This window comes from Melopsittacus undulatus, chromosome 4 (genome assembly GCF_012275295.1).
Source record: "Melopsittacus undulatus isolate bMelUnd1 chromosome 4, bMelUnd1.mat.Z, whole genome shotgun sequence".
Classification (NCBI taxonomy): Eukaryota; Metazoa; Chordata; class Aves; order Psittaciformes; family Psittaculidae; genus Melopsittacus; species Melopsittacus undulatus.
The window spans coordinates 111348767-111368168 of NC_047530.1; the positions used below are offsets into that span (position 1 = coordinate 111348767).

At 47.3% G+C, this 19402-nt stretch overlaps 1 protein-coding gene across 1 annotated transcript; it reads right to left on the reverse strand.

Annotated features, from left to right (window-relative positions):
• Positions 1–9809: 9809 nt before the first annotated feature.
• Positions 9810–18546, reverse strand: C4H10orf143 (chromosome 4 C10orf143 homolog). The gene is made up of 4 exons (XM_031045305.2): positions 18445–18546; positions 13385–13525; positions 13200–13265; positions 9810–11960 (listed from the first exon to the last, which is right to left on the reverse strand). The coding sequence occupies exons 1-4, from the start codon at positions 18529–18531 to the stop codon at positions 11931–11933; spliced, it is 324 nt and encodes a 107-aa protein (XP_030901165.2). The 5' UTR covers positions 18532–18546; the 3' UTR covers positions 9810–11930.
• Positions 18547–19402: the final 856 nt, after the last annotated feature.

A 19402-nucleotide genomic window follows, 5' to 3' on the forward strand; every position in this document is an offset into this window, starting at 1 on the left:
TCACCTTTGCATTGCAGTTGGAGGACTGCAGCAGAGAGCCTCAGCTTTCCATAGCAGTGCCTGGGATGCTTGTGGTAGATGGATAAACTGTCACAAAGAGATAAGTGAAGCTGTAGTGGGGAAAGCTGAAGTATTAATTGTAGCATTGATTCCTGCTTGCCTGGGGTTGTGCAGTAGTGGCTGCAGCTCATTGCTTGGGCAGGGTGATGCTGGGGTCCCTGCTGAGGGGGATGCCAGAAAGGAGGTTTTATTCACAGTTGCCATAACCATATTTTGGAGCAGTGCATGAAAATGGGGCACAACACACTTTGGTGTGAGGGTCGGATTCACTCTGGGGTTGACACTGCTGACTGGGGCTAGGCTGGAGGGATGAAGAAGCTCCCCATTATAAGGAGCATTTGGTTCCTTATTCCTGCGCTCCTAAACTCATGCTGCTTGCACACTTCTAGCACATGGATGTGATTTGTGCTTTCCAGGAGCTTGGAACCTTCAGCCCACAAGCTGGAACGGTTTCATTCTCTAGCACTGCCTTTATATAGGTACCATGCACAGCCCCAGTGCTGGGTTTTCATTTTCCTTCCAACCTTCAGAACAAATCCCCCTTTTCAAACCTTCACCCTGTGGAGCTCCAAAATTGGAACAATTAATGCTGGAAAAGCCTCCTGAAGCCACCTAAAGCATCCGTCCTGCTGGGGCAGGATTGCTGGAGCAGGCAGGGATAGTGATGGGGAGGGAAGGGGCTGAATCCTATCCTGAAGCTGGGTTAGAAGCTGAAGCTACTTGACACTGCTGTTTGAGGGGAGGTTGCATTGCTGCTCTGCTGCCTTTGTGTTTGGTGGCACCTCTGGAAGCACCTGTAATCACAAGCGTGTCCTGACTTCAATTCCTGTTTCAACACCTTTTCTTCCTTAGTTTTGCCTTTTCAGGAAGGCTGATTCTGTAGCAACGAGGGGTAATGTAAAAGACTTCCATACTGTAAGGCTTACAATAGTGTTTATCACCTACTTCAGAGGCATTAAGCGGCTGTAAAAGCATATGAAGTATCTTTGGTGGATTCCTTGCCTGTTAAGCAATGTGTTCTTCCTACGCTTCTAATCACTATCAGGGTAAATAGGAGGGATTTTACTGGCTTCCTGCACAGCATTCAGACATCTGGTGCTGCGAGGTCTGGATGGTGTCCTAGGGAGAGAAGATACATCAGGGACAATTAGGGTTTGAAGGGAATGTGCCCAACCGGCCCTGTGACTGCAGCTCCAGCCCTTGTCCCACACATCCAACTGCCCTCACTTGGCTTTTCTTCTTGTCCTTCTCTCCCTGATGCATCTTTTAAGCGCCGAGTCCATTTATCATATCCTTAATGCAAACCATTGGTGCCCAGGTGCCTGGCTTAGCTGGGGACCGTGGCTGGTGGAGCAGCATGTTTGAGTGGGAAGAGGGGATTTTCCTGCCCATTTTTACCATCCTCAGGAGCTTTTCCCCTTATTTATGTGCAAACATTTCCAAAACAGGGGCTTTTTATCCTCAAAAATTAACTTTTGTGAATCCTAACTTCATGCTGTGTCACTTCAGGATGCTTCAGACTCTCCTGAAGGAGCATAAACTCTCTTCTGTGCATATGGGCTGGGTGAGTCCTTGCTGCTCCATCCTCCTTCAATGTGCTTCCAGGTACAAATTGCTGCAGTTTTGGGGCTTCTTCAGAGCCTCTCCACTCCTGGAAAACCTGGGGACCACCCCATGAAAAAAGGGGAAAACCATTCCCATTGGGATGCATTCTCATTGCTGACCCAGGTGGGTCATTGATGATATTCTCTTATTTAACTGCTTGAGATATCAGAAATGTGTGGATTGATTTAACTCACTGAGCCAAGTAACAGCTTTGAAACATGCCTTAAATCATACAGTGAGAAACCTTGATTTAAGTCATTGACTTCTTGACTTTGCTTTGCATTTGTACTCTTTCAGCTTCCTAAGTAAAGGTCTGTCCCCTTTTGGGGATGTTCTGGACCTAAAACCCTCTTTGTACCAAATTGGGTGATAATGGTTTGCCACTTTTGACTACCTAGTACCTGCTGATGTACTTGTGAACATACTGCTATTCCTATCTTATATAAAGGTGTTACTATAGTCCTGTTTTTGTGGCCTGTTACATAGTTCATTGCACTGTCTTGAGCAGCAGAGGTAACTGGAAGGCAACAAGGGGACAGAGTAGTGGTTTTTGTTGTAGGTAATGGGTTTTGTTAGACATGTGCCTGAGAAAAGACACTGAAATACATTTGGCAGCAGGACACGAGGCTGAACTCGTCCCAGTTAGTTCTGGGGAGCCTTTGGGAAGGCTCACCCATACCCAGCAATGGATGCTCACATAAGGGATGGGGTATTGGCAACTGCTTCTCACTCTTTGCTTAGCAGGATTCTCTCACATCCATCCATTCTTGAGCAGAGAAAAGGGCTGTTATTTAAAACTCTGATTTTCCTCAATTTCAGGGAACTATCAAAGCTAAAGAGGAGCTTTTCACACTCCCCAGCAGCTGAAATCAGGAGTAATTAATGCTGAAGCTTTCCAGCAGAGGGGAGATGAGCGTGTGTATTGAACACATGTAACCACTGGTGTTTGCTCTGCTGAGTGCCTGTGATGAGCAGTGAGCTGCTGAGACTGTCAAGATGAGCAGGGATGCGGATGCCAGCCCTGGGCATGGTCGCCCCTGGATCTGCACAGTGTTACCCTTTGGCTTTGAGCACTGGGGTTTCCTTGGCCTGTCACTATGCTTTTGTTTCTTGGTTTGAGAGGTTAATGATGGAGTCACAGCCTGGTTTGTGTTGGAAGGGACCTTAAAGCTCCTCCAGCTCCAACCCCTGCCATGGGCAGGGACCCCTTCCACTGGAGCAGCTGCTCCAAGCCCCTGTGTCCAACCTGGCCTTGAACACTGCCAGGGATGGGGCAGCCACAGCTTCTCTGGACACCCTGTGCCTCAGCACCCTCATAAAAGAAAGGGTCCCCAGGGTGGCTGCAGGGATGTGACCTGGAGCAGTCATTCCTCTGGGATGCTTCTCTTGGTGGCTTGGGTCCTTATGGTCAAAGCTGTTAAATTAAGGGGTCCAGAGGACCTTGGCCTCCTGCATGGGATGAGGGGAGCCCTTTGACTGGTGCCCACTCCCATAACAGCACCCTGCTCCTCTGTGCAGTGTTTAGGTCCCCAAAAGAGGGCAGAACAGGAAACTGAGTAATGGTGAGGGGGGAAGCATAGGGGTCCCTTTGTAGCCCCCAGAGGTTGTTCATTTATCCACCAACGTGCTTTACTGCTGTGGTTTTCCACTGAGACACCTGCACTGCTGAGAAGGTTCCTCTGCTATGTTGGGATGGGTTTGGGTGGGCATCATAGTTTTGGGGGGCAATGATGAAAAGGCTGAATCAGCTCACCTGGTACCCAGCTTTGGCTCTGCCCTGCTGGGGTGGGGGGATCCTGGGTGGGCCAGGGGGCCCTTGCATGGAGCTGTGTGATGGGGATGTGGACATTGCATATTCACACTGGTCAGAGGGCAGCTGAGTTATTGGCATGGCTGATGATGATGATCAATAACTCACTGGTGTTAGAGCTCACCCAGATCTAACTGGTGCTGCTGGGCCTCCTCCATGGGGTCCTGTGCTCCTGGTCCCACAGCAGAAGTGTGGCTCCAACCCAAGGTTCCTGCCCAGCCCTTCCTTAGATGTTAAAGGAAGTTTTAAAGGGAGCACTCGCTGGTTTTATGAAGGGCTGATCAATACTTTGAGCCTATCTCGGTTGCAGCTGACAGCACTGGCAAAGGTTGCACTTTACACTTTCTCTCTATATAAAACAGAACATAATGTCTTCTTTGAACCCCTCAGAATTGCAAATCACCCTCTCCTGGCAGTGAGATGCAGGGAGATACTCATAGGCAGCTTTGCCAGCATCAGGCAGGGCTGAGGTCCAGCAATGAGACTTGGACCAAGGTTCCTTCGCTGAGCCTCCAGCTTCCCCTTATTGAAGTGAATGGGGGACCGTCCTCCTCCTGCACCCTGAGCCATGGGCAGTGCTCGTTAAACCAGGAGAGCCCAGGGAGCAGGAGAGCAGTGCGCCAGGAGCGGTGCTTGAGCTCCTTCCTGTGGTGGCAATGATGCGTTACTGTTGTGTTCCACCATTCCCAGCCTGTATCCGCCTGGCGATCCGCTCCCCATCTCCTGCAGCCAGGCCATGGCAAGGGCAACAGCCTGGGAATGCTCTGTGGCTTGTCAGTAGGTGGGCAGAGGGGTGGTGTGGTTTGCTGGTACCCAGCAGTGAGGATATGGGGGTTAATGGGAGTTGAGTTGCGTGGTTGTGCCGACCATGTGGTGAAGCTCTTGGCCGGATGTATGGCTACTCATAGTATATTCTTTATTTAATGCTCCTTTTTCACTCCATTTACCCATGTTATCCTAAGCAGGGATGCTCAGACACTTTGTATTGTGTGTGAAAGTGGAGCAAGGGAAGGCAAAGTGGCACAGGTTCATGTGTCTGGTGCTTGGCACCAGCAATGATGAGGATGCCTGGGGACACCCCTACCCATCCCATTGTCCCCATCCCCACCAAAGCAGGCAATGGGCAGACCCGCAGGTCTCACTACATGGGAAGCAGCAGTAATCTGCAGGTTGCACATGGAGGTCTTCAAACAAACGGGATCCAGCCCCTGATGTTCTTTTGATGTCTTTTTTGTATGCAAATAAGGTTTAATTTCTGAACTTTGAACAGTTTGCAGCTCAGTTTATTAGAGTGTTGTATTATTAAGTTGTATACTCCTGGGGTGGGAGCGAGGCATTTGGAGACCTCAGTGAGCATTACTGGGATTGTTAAGCAAAGTCAAGGAATGCAGACAGCTGGTATTCCCCACCAAAGCAGACAGGGAAAACAAAGGCATATTTGTAATCATACTCAGTAGTCTTTTTATGTGAAGTAATTACCAAAATAATCTAAAGACATGGATTGGATTATTAATGGAAATGATAGCCTGCACGCTACCGTAATGTACATCTCTACCTTTCATAAAGCAGACGGGAAAGTGTGCAATGTAATGAATAGCCCTGGGGTTGTGCAGTGCCAGGATTCATACTTTGAAATCTGTTGTCTCAGCTGATGAGCTCTAAGGGGAGTATTAGCAGACCTACTGCTGCTTGGGCTGGGGATGGCAATTCTGAACTCTGCTCCTTCTAGTCAATGCATTGATTTGGCTCTTTTTGCACTGAGGAGACCAAGTATGAGTTATTAATGAATTCCTCTTGATATGAGCATTTATATGCATATAGCTGGGGTAAGATTCAAAATAAGGTAGGAAACATCCAGGGCTAATTTGCCTGTATTAACATAGGAATGGGAAGCTGAGTAGAGCGAGTGGGAAATGCTGTAGCTTTCCCCAGTGGTCACTGGGACATCTGTGCTCTGGGCTGTGGGTTGTGTTCTCTGTTATGCTGCTGTTACCCCAGTCTTACAAAGACCAAACAGCCTGAATGAACTGAATATGAACTCACATATAGGCATACACCAGGTATGAATTGGCCTCTGAACCCTGCAGGGCTGTGCATGGCACTGAGCAGGCTCCAGCGCTTTGGGAATGGGAGCACCACAGCCAGACAGTGGGAATAAACCACCACCTATCCATTGCATTAATGAATGTCTTGGAGTGCAGCACCAGTTCTATGCCCATGTGAGGGCTGGAGTTTCAGCTGCTGTGGAAGTTCTGCTTCTCCAAGTGATGGTGAGGCTCAATCCTGTCATCGACTTCCTCATACAACCACCACCGACTTCAAAGGAAATCCTGCTGGCAACACAGCTACGGAATGGTGTCAGTGGTTTATCTGTTCCCAAGATTAGATCATTAGTGAAGATAGAATATTAATATTGCATTTACATAAAGCTAAGGGTAACCTGAGAGTGTTCTGTTATTTTGTAAATGACCCGGAGTTTGTAACTGATTCATAATCATGAAGGAGGAGATGAGTCCCTTCAAATAAGGAAACACAATTTATAGGCCCAGTTGCCTTATCATAGACTAGTTAGGGTTGGGAAGGACCTTAAGATCATCCAGTTCCAACCCCCCTGCCATGGGCAGGGACACCTCACACTAAACCATGGCACCCAAGGCTCTGTCCAACCTGGCCTTGAACACTGCCAGGGATGGAGCATCCACAACCTCCCTGGGCAACCCATTCCAGTGCCTCAGCACCCTCACAGTAAAGAATTTCTTCCTTATATCCAATCTAAACCTCTGCTGTTTAAGTTTGAACCCATTACCCCTTGTCCTATCACTACAGTCCCTAATGAATAGTCCCTCCCCAGCATCCCTATAGCCCCCTTCAGACACTGGAAGCTGCTCTGAGGTCTCCACGCAGCCTTCTCTTCTCCAGGCTGAACAGCCCCAACTTCCTCAGCCTGTCTTCATTGGTTATTCATGCTGCTGTTGAATCCTCTGCTCTTCAAACCCAGGGAAGCCTCAGAGCTTGCTTCACCTGCCCGTGCTGCTGTGTGATACAGCCTGAGCTCTGGGCCTGTGTTAGTCCAAATCACATCAAGACGTGCTGAGCTCCATGCAGATCGTCTTGCTTGGGCCTGGGTATTCCCAAATCCAATGGGACTTCTGCTGTTGGGCTTTCCCTTCAGGCTTAGACACCTGAATTACTGAAGAGTTAGTGATGGTACAAATGGACATTTGCAGTTTTCAGTATAAAACTACAGGAAATAGTGATTCTTTTCCATTCTAGCACATGTGTAACTGTTACCATAGAATCATGGAATGGTTTGGGTTGGAAAGGACCTTAAGATCACCCAGGTCCAACCCCCTGCCATGGGGAGGGATGTCTCACACTAAACCATTCTGCCCAAGGCTCTGTTACCTGCTTTTAACATTATCACCAGCAGATCTGTCAGATGGATGGAACACTGGCAATTAAAAGCAGATGGAGAATCAGGAATGTGATTTACTGACTAAATCACCCAACCTTTAACAAAACAGCACCTCTTTACTGCATAACTCAATCCAGTTATTGCCCTTTCCTTACACCCCCTTTTGAAAATAGCTCTTCTGAATTCTCCTTCCAGCCTTGTGCTCCAAGAGAACACATTAAAAGCTTTAAAGGCTTTGTAGACTCTTTCCTTTGCAAGTTACTGGATCATAGACTCGGAAGTCTTCCACTTCTCATGTGTTTTCCCGAGGTTTTGAGGTCAGACAACTTTCTTTTAGTTAAAGCCTTCTTATTACATTGATAGAAAATAGCTTTGCTAAAGACCTGAATCCAGCATCCTTGAGGAACCAGGGATAGGTTCCTGACTCTTCTTCCTCTAGGTGTGAAGATGAGGGTGGTGGGTGCAAAGGCTGATGCTCAGGTGGTGTCCACAAGCTGAGGAAACCTTTTGGATGAGGTGGGAAGCACATGGAAGGTTTTAGCTGGGCTCTGTCAGCCCAAATGTGGTGTAACAGCCATGTTACACTAAACTGTGTCCTCTTTCTCCCAGGATGCTGCCCTGGGACACTAGTGAGAAAGGGAGGGATGGTGGTGACACTTCATCATTAATTCAGGCCTAACTCAGAACTGTGTGTGTTTAACCAAGCATTTGGGTGCTGGGTGAGAAGATCCCCATGTTCTGGCTTCAGTAGCTTGAGCCCAGAACCCCCCCATGTGCTGGATGCACCCCCAGAGAGTGAGCAGCAGCTCAGGGAGGGATCCTGCCCCTCTGCTGTGCTCTGGGGAGACCTGAGAGCAGCTCCGGTGCCTAAAGGGGCTGCAGGGAACCTGGAGAGGGGCTTGGGACAAGGGGTTGGAGCTGGATGAGCTTTAAGGTCCCTTCCAACACAAACCACTCTGGGGTTCTATGATTATCCACAGTGTAAAGCTTTAGTTCAGTCTGTGCGTGGATGTTTCATGTAATTAAAGAGGTGTTAGAGTTGCTCAAGGAGCTGAGGAGGCTCCACAATGCAGACCTCAACAAGTGGAAAGGGGAGAGAAGCCCCAAGTGAACTACCTGCAACCGTTTTAATGTCCTGAGACAGACCATGTCACTGTAATTGCTCTCAGTATTTAACCATCCTGTCTCCTTGGAACCGTTTCTGGCCATCACTAGGTGGCAACATAGCCGGTGGAGAGAGATCCCATGCAGAGCACAGCGCAGGGAAACCTCAGGCTGCTTTCACTGTGCTGGCTCCATAGATTAGCCAAGACCTTTTTGTCTCTGTAAGTCCAGATCCCATCTGCAGCCGTCCTGCAGCTTCACAGGCCTCTCACTGTGCAATTACAGGAGGACTTTAGGCTGATCATGCATTAAAACCTCCCCTCTAGATAGAAATTCAGTGATCAGAGGCATTTTAAGTGTTAGGTTGAAGTTTGAACAGTCCTGCTGCTCATTACAAAATGTTGCTACACGTGCTGCTGGACTTCACCTTTTCATTGTTAGGATGTCTTTCATCATTTAAACATTAAATCCAAGCATTTCACTTCCATCTTCTCTTTCTTGACTGACATATGTTACGGAAGTCTTAATTACAGCCTGAGGAGAATGAATATCACAAGTCATTGCAGTGGAGAGTGTCAATGGGATGTGGAGAATCCAAACCAACAAATAAATGGCACTTTTGTCCTCCAGATATGTCAAAACGTGAATGCAAATCCTGCAGTCTTGTATTTTCCTGATCCCCACTATGCTCTAATCTTATCAAATCTATATTCCCATATTCAGACTGGATCTGCTAAAGCAGCTTGTTCTAAACCAGTTGCATTGGATTTTTGGAGTGCATTTCCCTACTAAATCCAATTTCACAATCTTTTCTTGGTGACAATATTAGCCCTTCCTTAGGATAGAAAGTATCCTTTGAGTATTTTAAGTACTGTGTTTTACATCCCCATGTCTGTCAACGCTGTTGTGCTGTACAGCATCCCTCTTTACACACTATTCTTTATAGGAAGCATGGTCTTGTTTTGCAGTGTGCTCCTTCTTCACCCTTCCAAGGCAGAGGAACCACTTCCCAGTACCCATCTCCATTCCCAGTCCCTGCCTGTGTATCCACACAGTTGGCTTTTGATATTGCTGTTTGTCTGCGAATGGAGGTGCCTCAAGGTTCATAAATCTGTATGCAGTAGTATGGGTTCTCTAACAGCAATTCATTTTAATTATGTGAGACATAAAAAGACCACCTACAGATGAGACAATACAGCTGTAAGATTCTCAAGGTTACTATGGGGAATACTTCATAACTGAAGTATGTTTTCCCAAAGGAATTGCACTACCATTTGATTTAATTTTTAATTTTTACATTTTAATCAAAAATAGATCAAATGGTGGTGTTATCTCCTGGGAAACATACTTCAGATATGAAGCAGTCCATGTTCCTTTTAAATATGTAAAGCTGCCATTTATGTATAACTCATGAATGACACCCTGTGTTGCAAGCAAATATCACGCCGTGATTTCTATATTGTTTCTGTAACAACACTGTAATCATACACAAATATCAGCACACCTCATTCTACAGAGCAAATGGCATTAAAGAGTGAGGACATCAGAAGCCAATGCAATAAATGTCTAGTGCTAACTAAGCCACCATGTATTGGACATGTGCATGGGGGTGTTGGTGTCCCAGGGGCTGCTCAGCGCTATAGCCTAAGAGCTCAGCTCAGTCTCCCCTTGGCCTGTCCCTGTTGGCAGGGGGCTGCAACTGGATGAGCTTTAAGGCCTTTTTCAACCCAAATCATTCTATGATTCCATGATTTACGTACCTCAGTGTCTGTAATCCAGTCCTGAATGGAGTAACAAAACCAGCCAGTTCCACACTGTAGCCAAAGTGGTGTTTAATGCTTCTGCTTTTATAAGTAACAATTTACAAAATACAAAGTTAAAAATAGAAGAATATATCCTATTAACCTGAATTAAAGGCAGACCATATGGCTATTTTACTATATACACATAAATAAAATCACTCAGGTAATTTTGTGTACAAATCACAGTATTAGGAAATATAAAGTGTCTTATCAATAAAACAATAGATATCCAAGGCAAAGAAAAGTCATACAAAAATAACTTTGTGGTTCTAGTGCAGACTTGACACAAATCTGCTTTAAAGAAACTCTTCCCCTGTCCCCATGGCATTCACCTGTGTATATTGCTTATGATTCTGACTGACACATCCTGAAGCTAATTACACAGTATGTCTATTGTAAAACATACACTACCATAAGCCTACAATGTATTTAACTATTAAGCTACAATTTGTTTTTGTCCTGGCTGATTTATGGCTGCATTCCTCACCCCACTGGAAAGTACGGAGTGAGGAATCCCATCTCAGCTGAAAGATTCACTTCAAAGTTCATCCAGATGCGTATGAATTCTCATTTGGAAAGAAAATCAGGATAAACACAGTATTTCTAAATAGCCAAATGTGTTCCCAGTTCACTGGAGAGGCCAGTTCATACTTTGGGAGCAAGAGCAGCTAATTCACCTGTGGCTACTTCACACAGACTCTACCTGAAATGTTCACCTACCTGGAATACTTCATTTACCAGCAACAGCATTCCCAGAAATCTAACTACACACCTGTTGCAGTTTTTGTTAGGGCTTCCCAGTTTTCCTTAGGACTTAACACTCCTCCTGCAACAGGGAGGAATGTAGAACACTAATAAAAACGTACTTCTCAGTTGTAGCTCCCAAAGGGTCTTCTGGGTTTTTTGATAGCATCAGCCAACTCAAGAGAAACAGAAAGGAGGGAGCTGCTGTTTTTGACTGTATAGGAAGAGCATCCTTACACTGTGTAAATGAAGCATGAATATAGCCACACACTTGAATTCTAGTCATAAAGGAACTGCTGCTTAACTATTGAAGGTGGTCCTGCTAAGCATTGGTAAGTTTAATGTTCTCTTGATAACAAACATCCATCATAGCAACAGATCGTAGCAAAGAACAAGAATGCTGTTGGCAAATACTGATGTTTTCATCATTCCTGAGATATTTGATGTTTGAGAGTTGGCTGTGAGGCAAGAAAGGATGCCCATAATACTACTTGATAGAAAATACTGGCTTTGTACCAAGTCTTTCCTTCAATGGTTGCTCTGCTTCTTGGACACTTCCCTGGGCTTGAAATTATCTGTGAGAAGCCAACACAAGGATGTTGAATGACAAGTTCAAGGCCTTCTGAACAGATCTGTTCTAATATCACAGTAACTGGAATGACAAGGTTGGCCAGTGTCAGTTGTATATTAACAGCTTTGTGAGGACTTCACAGAGCTCATCTACTACTCATCCTATAGAAGGTAGTCCAAATAATACTCCTTTTCCTATTAGATACTTAACTGCCACATTCACAAACTCTGCTTGTTATAAACAAGCTACAAGTGCAGTGTATAAGATACCTGAAGTGAGTGTGCAATTTGGATCTAAACTGAAGTTTCAGTAGGACTTTTACTGGCTTTCACAGCTGCAAAGCAGAACAGCCATCTAAAGATGAAGGCATTTCTACCTGCAGTACAGGGCTGAGCTATGTAATGTATACGTGCCTGTATGCATGTAAATGCAAGGACTGTTTTCCAAGTGTATCAGGAAAAGTGTGCATAGGAGACAGGAAAATCTTGGATCATGACCCCTGACCCAGGAGAGAACTGCTCCAAAGGCCAGATCAACCCAACTGATCTAAAACTTTAAATCAATCTTATTTTCTTATTTGAAAAAGATAGTGACTACCTTAAAAGCAGAAGCATTGCTCAAGTGTAAAAACAATGATACCCATAACTGTGCACTGAAAGAGTAACACACAGTGAAGTGCTGTATGCTGAATGCCATACATGTGTCCACACAAGTCCATGCTTCCAGTGAGGGTACAGACATCCAGCTGCACAGGTTCCCAGGTCTAGCTTCAGAACTCCAACTGAAAAGCAGCACTGCTGATCTTCTGTCTTGCCACTTCTAGAAGCTCAGGATATGATTGAAGTGCCCCTGAAATGACAAAGTTTCATGTCACTAAAAGTTATCAAAACCTCCTCAGTGTATGAAGGAACTGACACTTCCACTAACAACATCACAAATGTTCTCCTTTTGTCCCTGGAGGACCAGTGGACAACTGGAAAGCCTGGATAATAAAGGGACTGTGTAGTGTAATCTGTGTCAGGAGCCACACGACTGGTGTTACTTGGAATGAAGATATTTATACTCAGTCAGGTTCTTTTTCCCAATAAAGTGGTCACTGATACAGAAGAATTTTACAAACTCTGTAATGCTGTCACTGCAGTTCTGGAATACAACAAAACTGATGTCCTAATGGTTCTAGTGCTGCTGCTGCACCATTACATCAGAGTGCACAGTGCCAAGGGGTGATGAGTTCGAACTAGAACAGGGGCAGTTCAGGTTAGATATAAGGAAGAAGTTCTTTGCTGTGAGGGTAGTGAGGCTCTGGCACAGGGTGCCCAAAGAAGTGGTAAATGCTCCATCCCTGGCAGTGTTCAAGGCTAGGTCTGGTGTGAGGCATCCCTGCCCACGGCAAGGGGTTAGATGAGCTTAAGGTTCTTTCCAACCCAAACTATTCTATAGTTCTATAACTGCAACTACAGCCTAGAGAAATCAAATAACCAATACAGGCTTTGAAGAGTTTTCTCTGGATGCCAGGAGGAGCCTGTGTGCAGGAGCTCAGGAGCCAGCACTGTGCAGCTGCCCAAATCCATGGGCTGTTCCTCAGAAAGACAGGTTGTACCAAGCTCTGACTGCAACTGGTTCTTTTGCTCCCTCATTTAGAACTAGCTCTGGTATGTCTACAGGGTATTATTTTTAGGCTGTGTCTATTTGTTGGAAAGGAAGTATCCAATTAGAGTTAAAAAACAGGAGATAGAATGGGATTGCTGACTACTTTATTGTGATCTAGTAACTCAAGGAAGATATAAAAAGGGGGGAGAGGAAGTTGGATGTTAGTGTTTGCTTCAGTTACTTCCTAAACTCTGCTTTTTGAAGTGAATCTGAAATATGTCTTCATACTCTCCATATTTTCCAACTGCTGCTGGAAACATATTAGTCTGTGCTCTGCTGGTGTAGCTCTGAAGTGCTAAATCAATCTGCCTTCTTTTATTTACATGCTTTATTCCTGAGCAGTGTAATTGTGGGTTTTATTAACTTTGTGTTTTATGGCTCTAATACTTAAGAACAAGTCTATCTTTTATGTCACAGAAAGAAGGTTAATATACTTACAGACTCTCCAGCAATACATCTTGGGCAAGGCTGAGCAGTACCTCTGCTTCCATGGTTTTCAAAAACCTCATGAACAAAGACACATGCATAACAAGAAGAGGGCAATTACTTACAGTTGTAGTATAGAATGTATTTTAAACATGTTCTTCTATGAAAATAAGATGTTGTGGATGGTGTAAACATACCATTGAATTCTGCTTTGCCTTTGTAGCCCAAGGACCACAGTCAGAGGAGATTTTCTGTTTGGAATCCATCTCCATGGCATAACCAAGCAGACGAGCCTCAACCTCATTGGGGATGGTTTCTAGCCACTTGCATGCTCGCTTCTGAAAGAGTCACAAGCAATATGGACATGTCTTTGCAAGGAATAAGCCACTGAACCCAGGTTTTTGGGATTGTTATTATTATTACTACTATTTATTGTTCATTACTAATAAGGCTCTTGCATCTACTTGGTAGAACCCTAAGTTAGTAACAGACAACCAGACACTAGGTCAGAACTCCACATCTTACATTTAACACCACATCTCATGCTGGTTGAGCAGGTCTCCCTAAACATCTCTGTGCCTCACATCTAGAAACTGGAGAGAAAATGCCACTGGGAAAAGAACATCATGTAGCATTAGTGCGTAATGTGGGAATGTGTTTATCAAAGGAGAGGAGCAGGGGAAGTTGTGTGAAGTGACTAATTAAATCAAGGAAACGGAAGGAAAACCCTGGAGCCAAGTCAGACAGTTAGGAAGACATATGCTCTAATGATTTTTGTATCTTTCTCTGACTGTCACATTTTTACAGCTTTCCATTGCTATGTAATCCATTAATTATCACAGAATCCCAGACTGGTTTAACTGGTACCTTAAAGCTCATCCAGTTCCAACCCCTGCCAAGGGCAGGGACACCTTCCACTGGAGCACCTTGCTCCAAGCCCCATCCAACAGGGCCTTGAACACTGCCAGACATGAGGCATCCCTTCATGCTCTAGGTCTAAGATGAGCTGTTATCTAGTACTGAATGACATCTGGATGTCCCAAAAACCAAAAGCATCCTTCTCTGGAGGAAGAGCTGCCCTAAGCTGTCCTTCCCCATGTGCACAGCAACCCAGCACCAGCTTGGAGGTCCCAAGAAATGCTGCTTTACTGCTCTGTGAGAACCAGGATGGGGACTGGTAAGGTTAAGATGCAATGGGAATGGCTTTAACCTGCCCGAGGGGAGACTGAGCTGAGCTCTGAGGCAGAAGCTGTTCCCTGTGAGGGTGCTGAGGCGCTGGCACAGGGTGCCCAGAGAAGCTGTGGCTGCCCCATCCCTGGCAGTGCTCAAGGCCAGGTTGGACACAGGGGCTTGGAGCAGCTGCTCCAGTGGAAGGGGTCCCTGCCCGTGGCAGGGGTTGGAGCTGGAGGAGCTTTAAGGTCCCTGAAGTCTGAGGAAGACACCAACTGGAAACCCTGTGAAGGATATCCTTGGCCTGTGACTGCTATCCCATGCAAGGGGGGGAACCATGTAAATCCCAGGGGCTCCTTGAAGCTTTAACAGCAAATTAAGAGGAAATTTCAACACTGACACAGACACTGCAGAGTCCAACTCTGAATTCCAGAGATACACTCGCCTTTGAAATACTTTTCTGATGCCTTTCTGAACAAACTTTGTTTAAGGAATAACAATATTCCATCTCTTTCACAAGCATCTGATTTCACAGGCACAAGATGTGTTGTCACAGAACTAACAGACTATTGAAGCATGGCAACTACATTTCACATTTGAATATGTTATGCAAAACTAAAGTGGATCAATACAACAGGAACCTCAGCGGAAAACAGTTGAAACGAGAACACTGCCAAGTGTTTGGATGGGAAATAAATCAAAAAGTGAAATATGTATTGTAGTAAGAAAGTGAATAATACAACAACAGAAAGTCTGAGAAGGTCCTCTAAAGACAGAGCAGCTTCCACTGGGAAAACATTCCTTTCTTGCTGAAGAACTCGTCCTTTATTAAAAGACATGGCAGAGAAGTACAGCAGCATAACTAGGAAGATGTGTGAGATGAAGGGGAAAAGGGAAAGAAGTGACTTACTGCCATCCATTAGAAGAAATTTGGCTTATTAAAACTGAATTCAAGGTATTGTCTTTTGGGGGGGTTAAGATGCTTGGCATCGGTGACAGGAATTCAGATTCACAGGGACACATTCCACCATACCAGGTTGCTGATGCCACTGATTATCACTGATGCCAAAAGGACAAAGGCCTCACAGATGCTGCTTTTCAGGAAGAGGGAAATTAAACTGCTACAAAAACTAGCTGCATTGAAGTAACTAACCTAAATGCAATGGGAAGTACTGTTAAGAAAGACTATCACTTGCTTTCTTTGATTTAGCTGTAAGATTTGAAAGGTCTGTAAATTTAACACGTTCATCACATGTAATTTCTGCTTTGTTTAGCATATTCTTAGAAGCCAGGCTTGCTGCTGGTTTGTGCTCCATAAGCAGCTGCCGTGTAGGTATAAACCAGGTCTCGTGCAGCACGGCTTTACTTGGTTTAGCTCTATTGGATACCTTTATGGAAAGGCCAACAATGGCCATGTGTGGATGCTCCCTGTTGTAAGGTCCAGCTCCCTGTGAAAGAGCTGCAGATGGAATGTGAGTCTGGGGGAGCAGAAGGAAAGTGAGGTCAGTGCAGGTCCCTGTTCTGGGAAGCTTTGCTTCCATTCAAATCCAAACCAGAACATGCCACACAGATAGCACTAGCCTTGAAAGTTACTATTTGTTATTTACCAGCCACTAAATCCAAATGCCTTAAAAGCAGTAGGACATCAATGAGCTCTATCCTAAGGCAAGATTCAGAAATTCGCGTAAATAACTACATCAAGGTACAAAAGGCAAAAGGAAATCACATGTACAGATCTACAATGTGCAGCAGGAGCTGAGGGAGAGCAGAAAAACCCACGGGGAATCCTCCCCAGTTACAACAGCTACTAGCACAAACATTGCATGACAATGGCATCCAATAAAAGGAGGATTAGGATGTGGTTGTCTCCCCAAATCCAGGGCTCAGCCTGGCCCTGCTTGCTTCCTTCAGCAGAGCTCTCTCTGCAGAGACCAGCTACAGCATTGGTAAGGACTGCAGGCCCAGCACCTTCAAACCAAACAGGGCAGGTGCCCAAGGAGGAAAGCAGCAGATCTTCTAGCATTAGACCTAAAACGTGCAGGACTACATGAGAGCTGTATGAGATACAAAGTGCAGCACTTTGCCTGTGCTGTGCTCGGGCTCATGCTGTTAGCTAAAATCAGACACAGCTACCAGGTATTTAGCTATGAAATCCCCACACCACAGCGAGGAGATACTCCAAGGTGGAGACAGTGAGAAGGGATAAGTGTAGATGTTTCATCTTGTGTCTGTGATAGAGCCAGGACTGCAGCAGCTCAAGCAAATGCATTAAGATGTGATGATTCAGTTGTAATCCAGACTGTAACAACTGCCCTATAGGATAAAACAACCTCTAACGTCTTGTCCAGGCTACTCTACAGTGAATGTACTCTAATTAATGTTCTCTTTTAAAACCACCTTACAGAGCTTGACATATGCATTCCGCTACCTACAGAGGTGGAGATGCTGATTCAGAGTCTCTGTCATAGACATCCCAGAGGAATTTCATCTGGTCTCCAGACAACTGGCTTGTTAGTGCCTTTTTTAGGGGTAAAACTGCAATCATGAACTGGAAGAAAGTGATTATTTGCCTCTCCGACCTCAAAAAGCAGGAAAAGAGGGATTCCCTCTTTCCTATGTTACCTTATCAGGCACAGTCCAAGTTCACTGCTCCTCCTCTCCTCTCCAAATGGTGTTTCTGTGGGGAGATGTTAGCCCCAAACTGCACAAGAATGTGCTCGTGTCACACACAAACAGGGATGCTCAAGTAACCGAAGGGGAGAGTGTGAACACCAGGATAAGGTTTTCTGGGAACTCAACACCTTTCCAAAGTCAGCAGCTTGGCACTTACTAGGATGGAAGATGCTTACAAGGTGATGGAGGAGAAACACCTTGCTGGAATGAATCCCATTGGAGAAGCACACATGAGCACAGCTGAAATGGAAAGATTATTTCAGAGGCCCAAAGTAGGAATGCTCCACACAGCACTGCTGGGAAGGACCTCCTGGAGCCAGGACAGCAGGAGAATGCATGTCTGCAAACCAGAACCCCCCCATGTGCTGGATGCACCCCCAGAGTGTGAGCAGCAGCTCAGGGAAGGGATCCTGCCCCTCTGCTGTGCTCTGTGACCCCCCTGCAGCCCTGATCCAGCTCTGGGGCAGCAGCACAAGAGGGACCTGGAGCTGATGGAGAGAGGCCAGAGGAGGCCATGGAGCTGCTGTGAGGGCTGGAGCAGCTCTGCTCTGGAGCCAGGCTGAGAGAGCTGGGCTGGGGCAGCCTGGACAAGAGAAGGCTCCTGAAGGGGAGACCTGAGAGCAGCTCCAGTGCCTGAAGGGGCTGCAGGAAACCTGGAGAGGGGCTTGGGACAAGGGATGTAGGGACAGGCCAAGGGGAATGGCTTGAACCTGCCAGAACAGGGGAGACTGAGCTGAGCTCTGAGGCAGAAGCTGTTCCCTGTGAGGGTGCTGAGGCGCTGGCACAGGGTGCCCAGAGAAGCTGTGGCTGCCCCATCCCTGGCAGTGCTCAAGGCCAGGTTGGACACAGGGGCTTGGAGCAGCTGCTCCAGTGGAAGGGGTCCCTGCCTGTGGCAGGGGTTGGAGCTGGATGAGCTTTAAGGCAACCCAAACCAGGCTGGGATTCTATGCAATAGCATTAATGATGCCCCCACGTGCGAAAGTGCATCAGCAACAGTACCAGCAGCAACAATCAATGACCGTCCAGTGAAATTCCTCTCAGTACTCCCAGAGCACACGCGCACATTCCCGGTCTCCCTGCGGATCCCAACCGGATGCACTCCCAGCGCTCCAGCTCCCACAGCGGCACCAGTCCCGCAAGGGACGCGTTCACAGCGGCTGTGGGGGACAAGGGTCGCTCCCACCGCAGCCTCCAGCCCCGCTCCGGTCCCCAGCACCGGCCCGGGGCCCTCAGAGGGCTCAGGCCGCCGGGCAGCCCCGCTCCGGGCCTGCGGCCTCCCCGCTTCCGAGCGCCGGTGCCCGGAGGGAGGCCCCGGAGGGAGGCCCCGGAGGGAGGCCCCGGACGGAGGCCCCGGAGGAAGGCCCCGGACGGAGGCCCCGTCGCCCCCTCCGGTGTCCACACGGACGGAACTCACCCGCTCCGGCTCCGCCGGGTCCGGGTCGTGTGTGCGCAGTGCCCCGGTCCTGCGGTCCCCCCGGGCGGGCAGCGGCAGCGCGGCCATGGCGGCAGGGACGGGGCAGCGGCATCCAGCGGGGCGGAGCGAGGCCTGGGCCGGCCGCAGACGGTGGCATGGGGCTGGACGGTGGCTGCTCCGCCTTCATTGGAGAGAGGAACCGGAGCGGAGCCCCAGAGGGACCGAGGATGAGCTGAGGTCAGTGGGAGCGGGTGAGGGTTCAGCACGATCAGTTCTGTCAGTTCGTGGTTTATTGTAACTGAGAGGTCCTTAACTCGGCAATGAGAGATGAGAGGGGAGATTGAGGTGAGACCACTGGAGCGGCTGCTCCAAGCCCCTGTGTCCAACCTGGCCTTGAGCACTGCCAGGGATGGGGCAGCCACAGCTTCTCTGGGCACCCTGTGCCAGCGCCTCAGCACCCTCACAGGGAACAGCTTCTGCCTCAGAGCTCAGCTCAGTCTCCCCTGTTCTGGCAGGTTCAAGCCATTCCCCTTGGCCTGTCCCTACATCCTTTGTCCCAAGCCCCTCTCCAGGTTTCCTGCAGCCCCTTTGGGCACTGGAGCTGCTCTCAGGTCTCCCCTTCTCTTGTCCAGGCTGCCCCAGCCCAGCTCTCTCAGCCTGGCTCCAGAGCAGAGCTGCTCCAGCCCTCGCAGCATCTCTATGGCCTCCTCCTGACTCCCTCCTTGTCCCTCTTGTGTTTGAGGACCCAGAGATAAAATCAGAGTCCTTTGCTATACTTTCGCTGGGTCTTGAGGGCAGCACAGGACGATATCCTCCTGCAGGAGGGTGTCATGCACTGCTTGTCTTTTTTGCTCTGCTAAATCAAGCCGTTTTGCAGGCGAGAACACATTATCAGGCTATCCCTGACATTCACTCTGTGTGGAGCTTATCCTTCACTAGGGAGCCAGTTGTACTTACT

Excerpts from the sequence above, each read along its gene's own strand:
- C4H10orf143 (XM_031045305.2), bottom strand. The coding sequence starts at position 18,531 with ATGGCCGCGCTGCCGCTGCCCGCCCGGGGGGACCGCAGGACCGGGGCA. Across the intron at positions 13,526-18,444 it reads ACCCGGCGGAGCCGGAGCGG|AAGCGAGCATGCAAGTGGCT; the intron begins GTGAGTTCCGTC and ends TGACTCTTTCAG. Across the intron at positions 13,266-13,384 it reads AGGCAAAGCAGAATTCAATG|GTTTTTGAAAACCATGGAAG; the intron begins GTATGTTTACAC and ends TTTGTTCATGAG.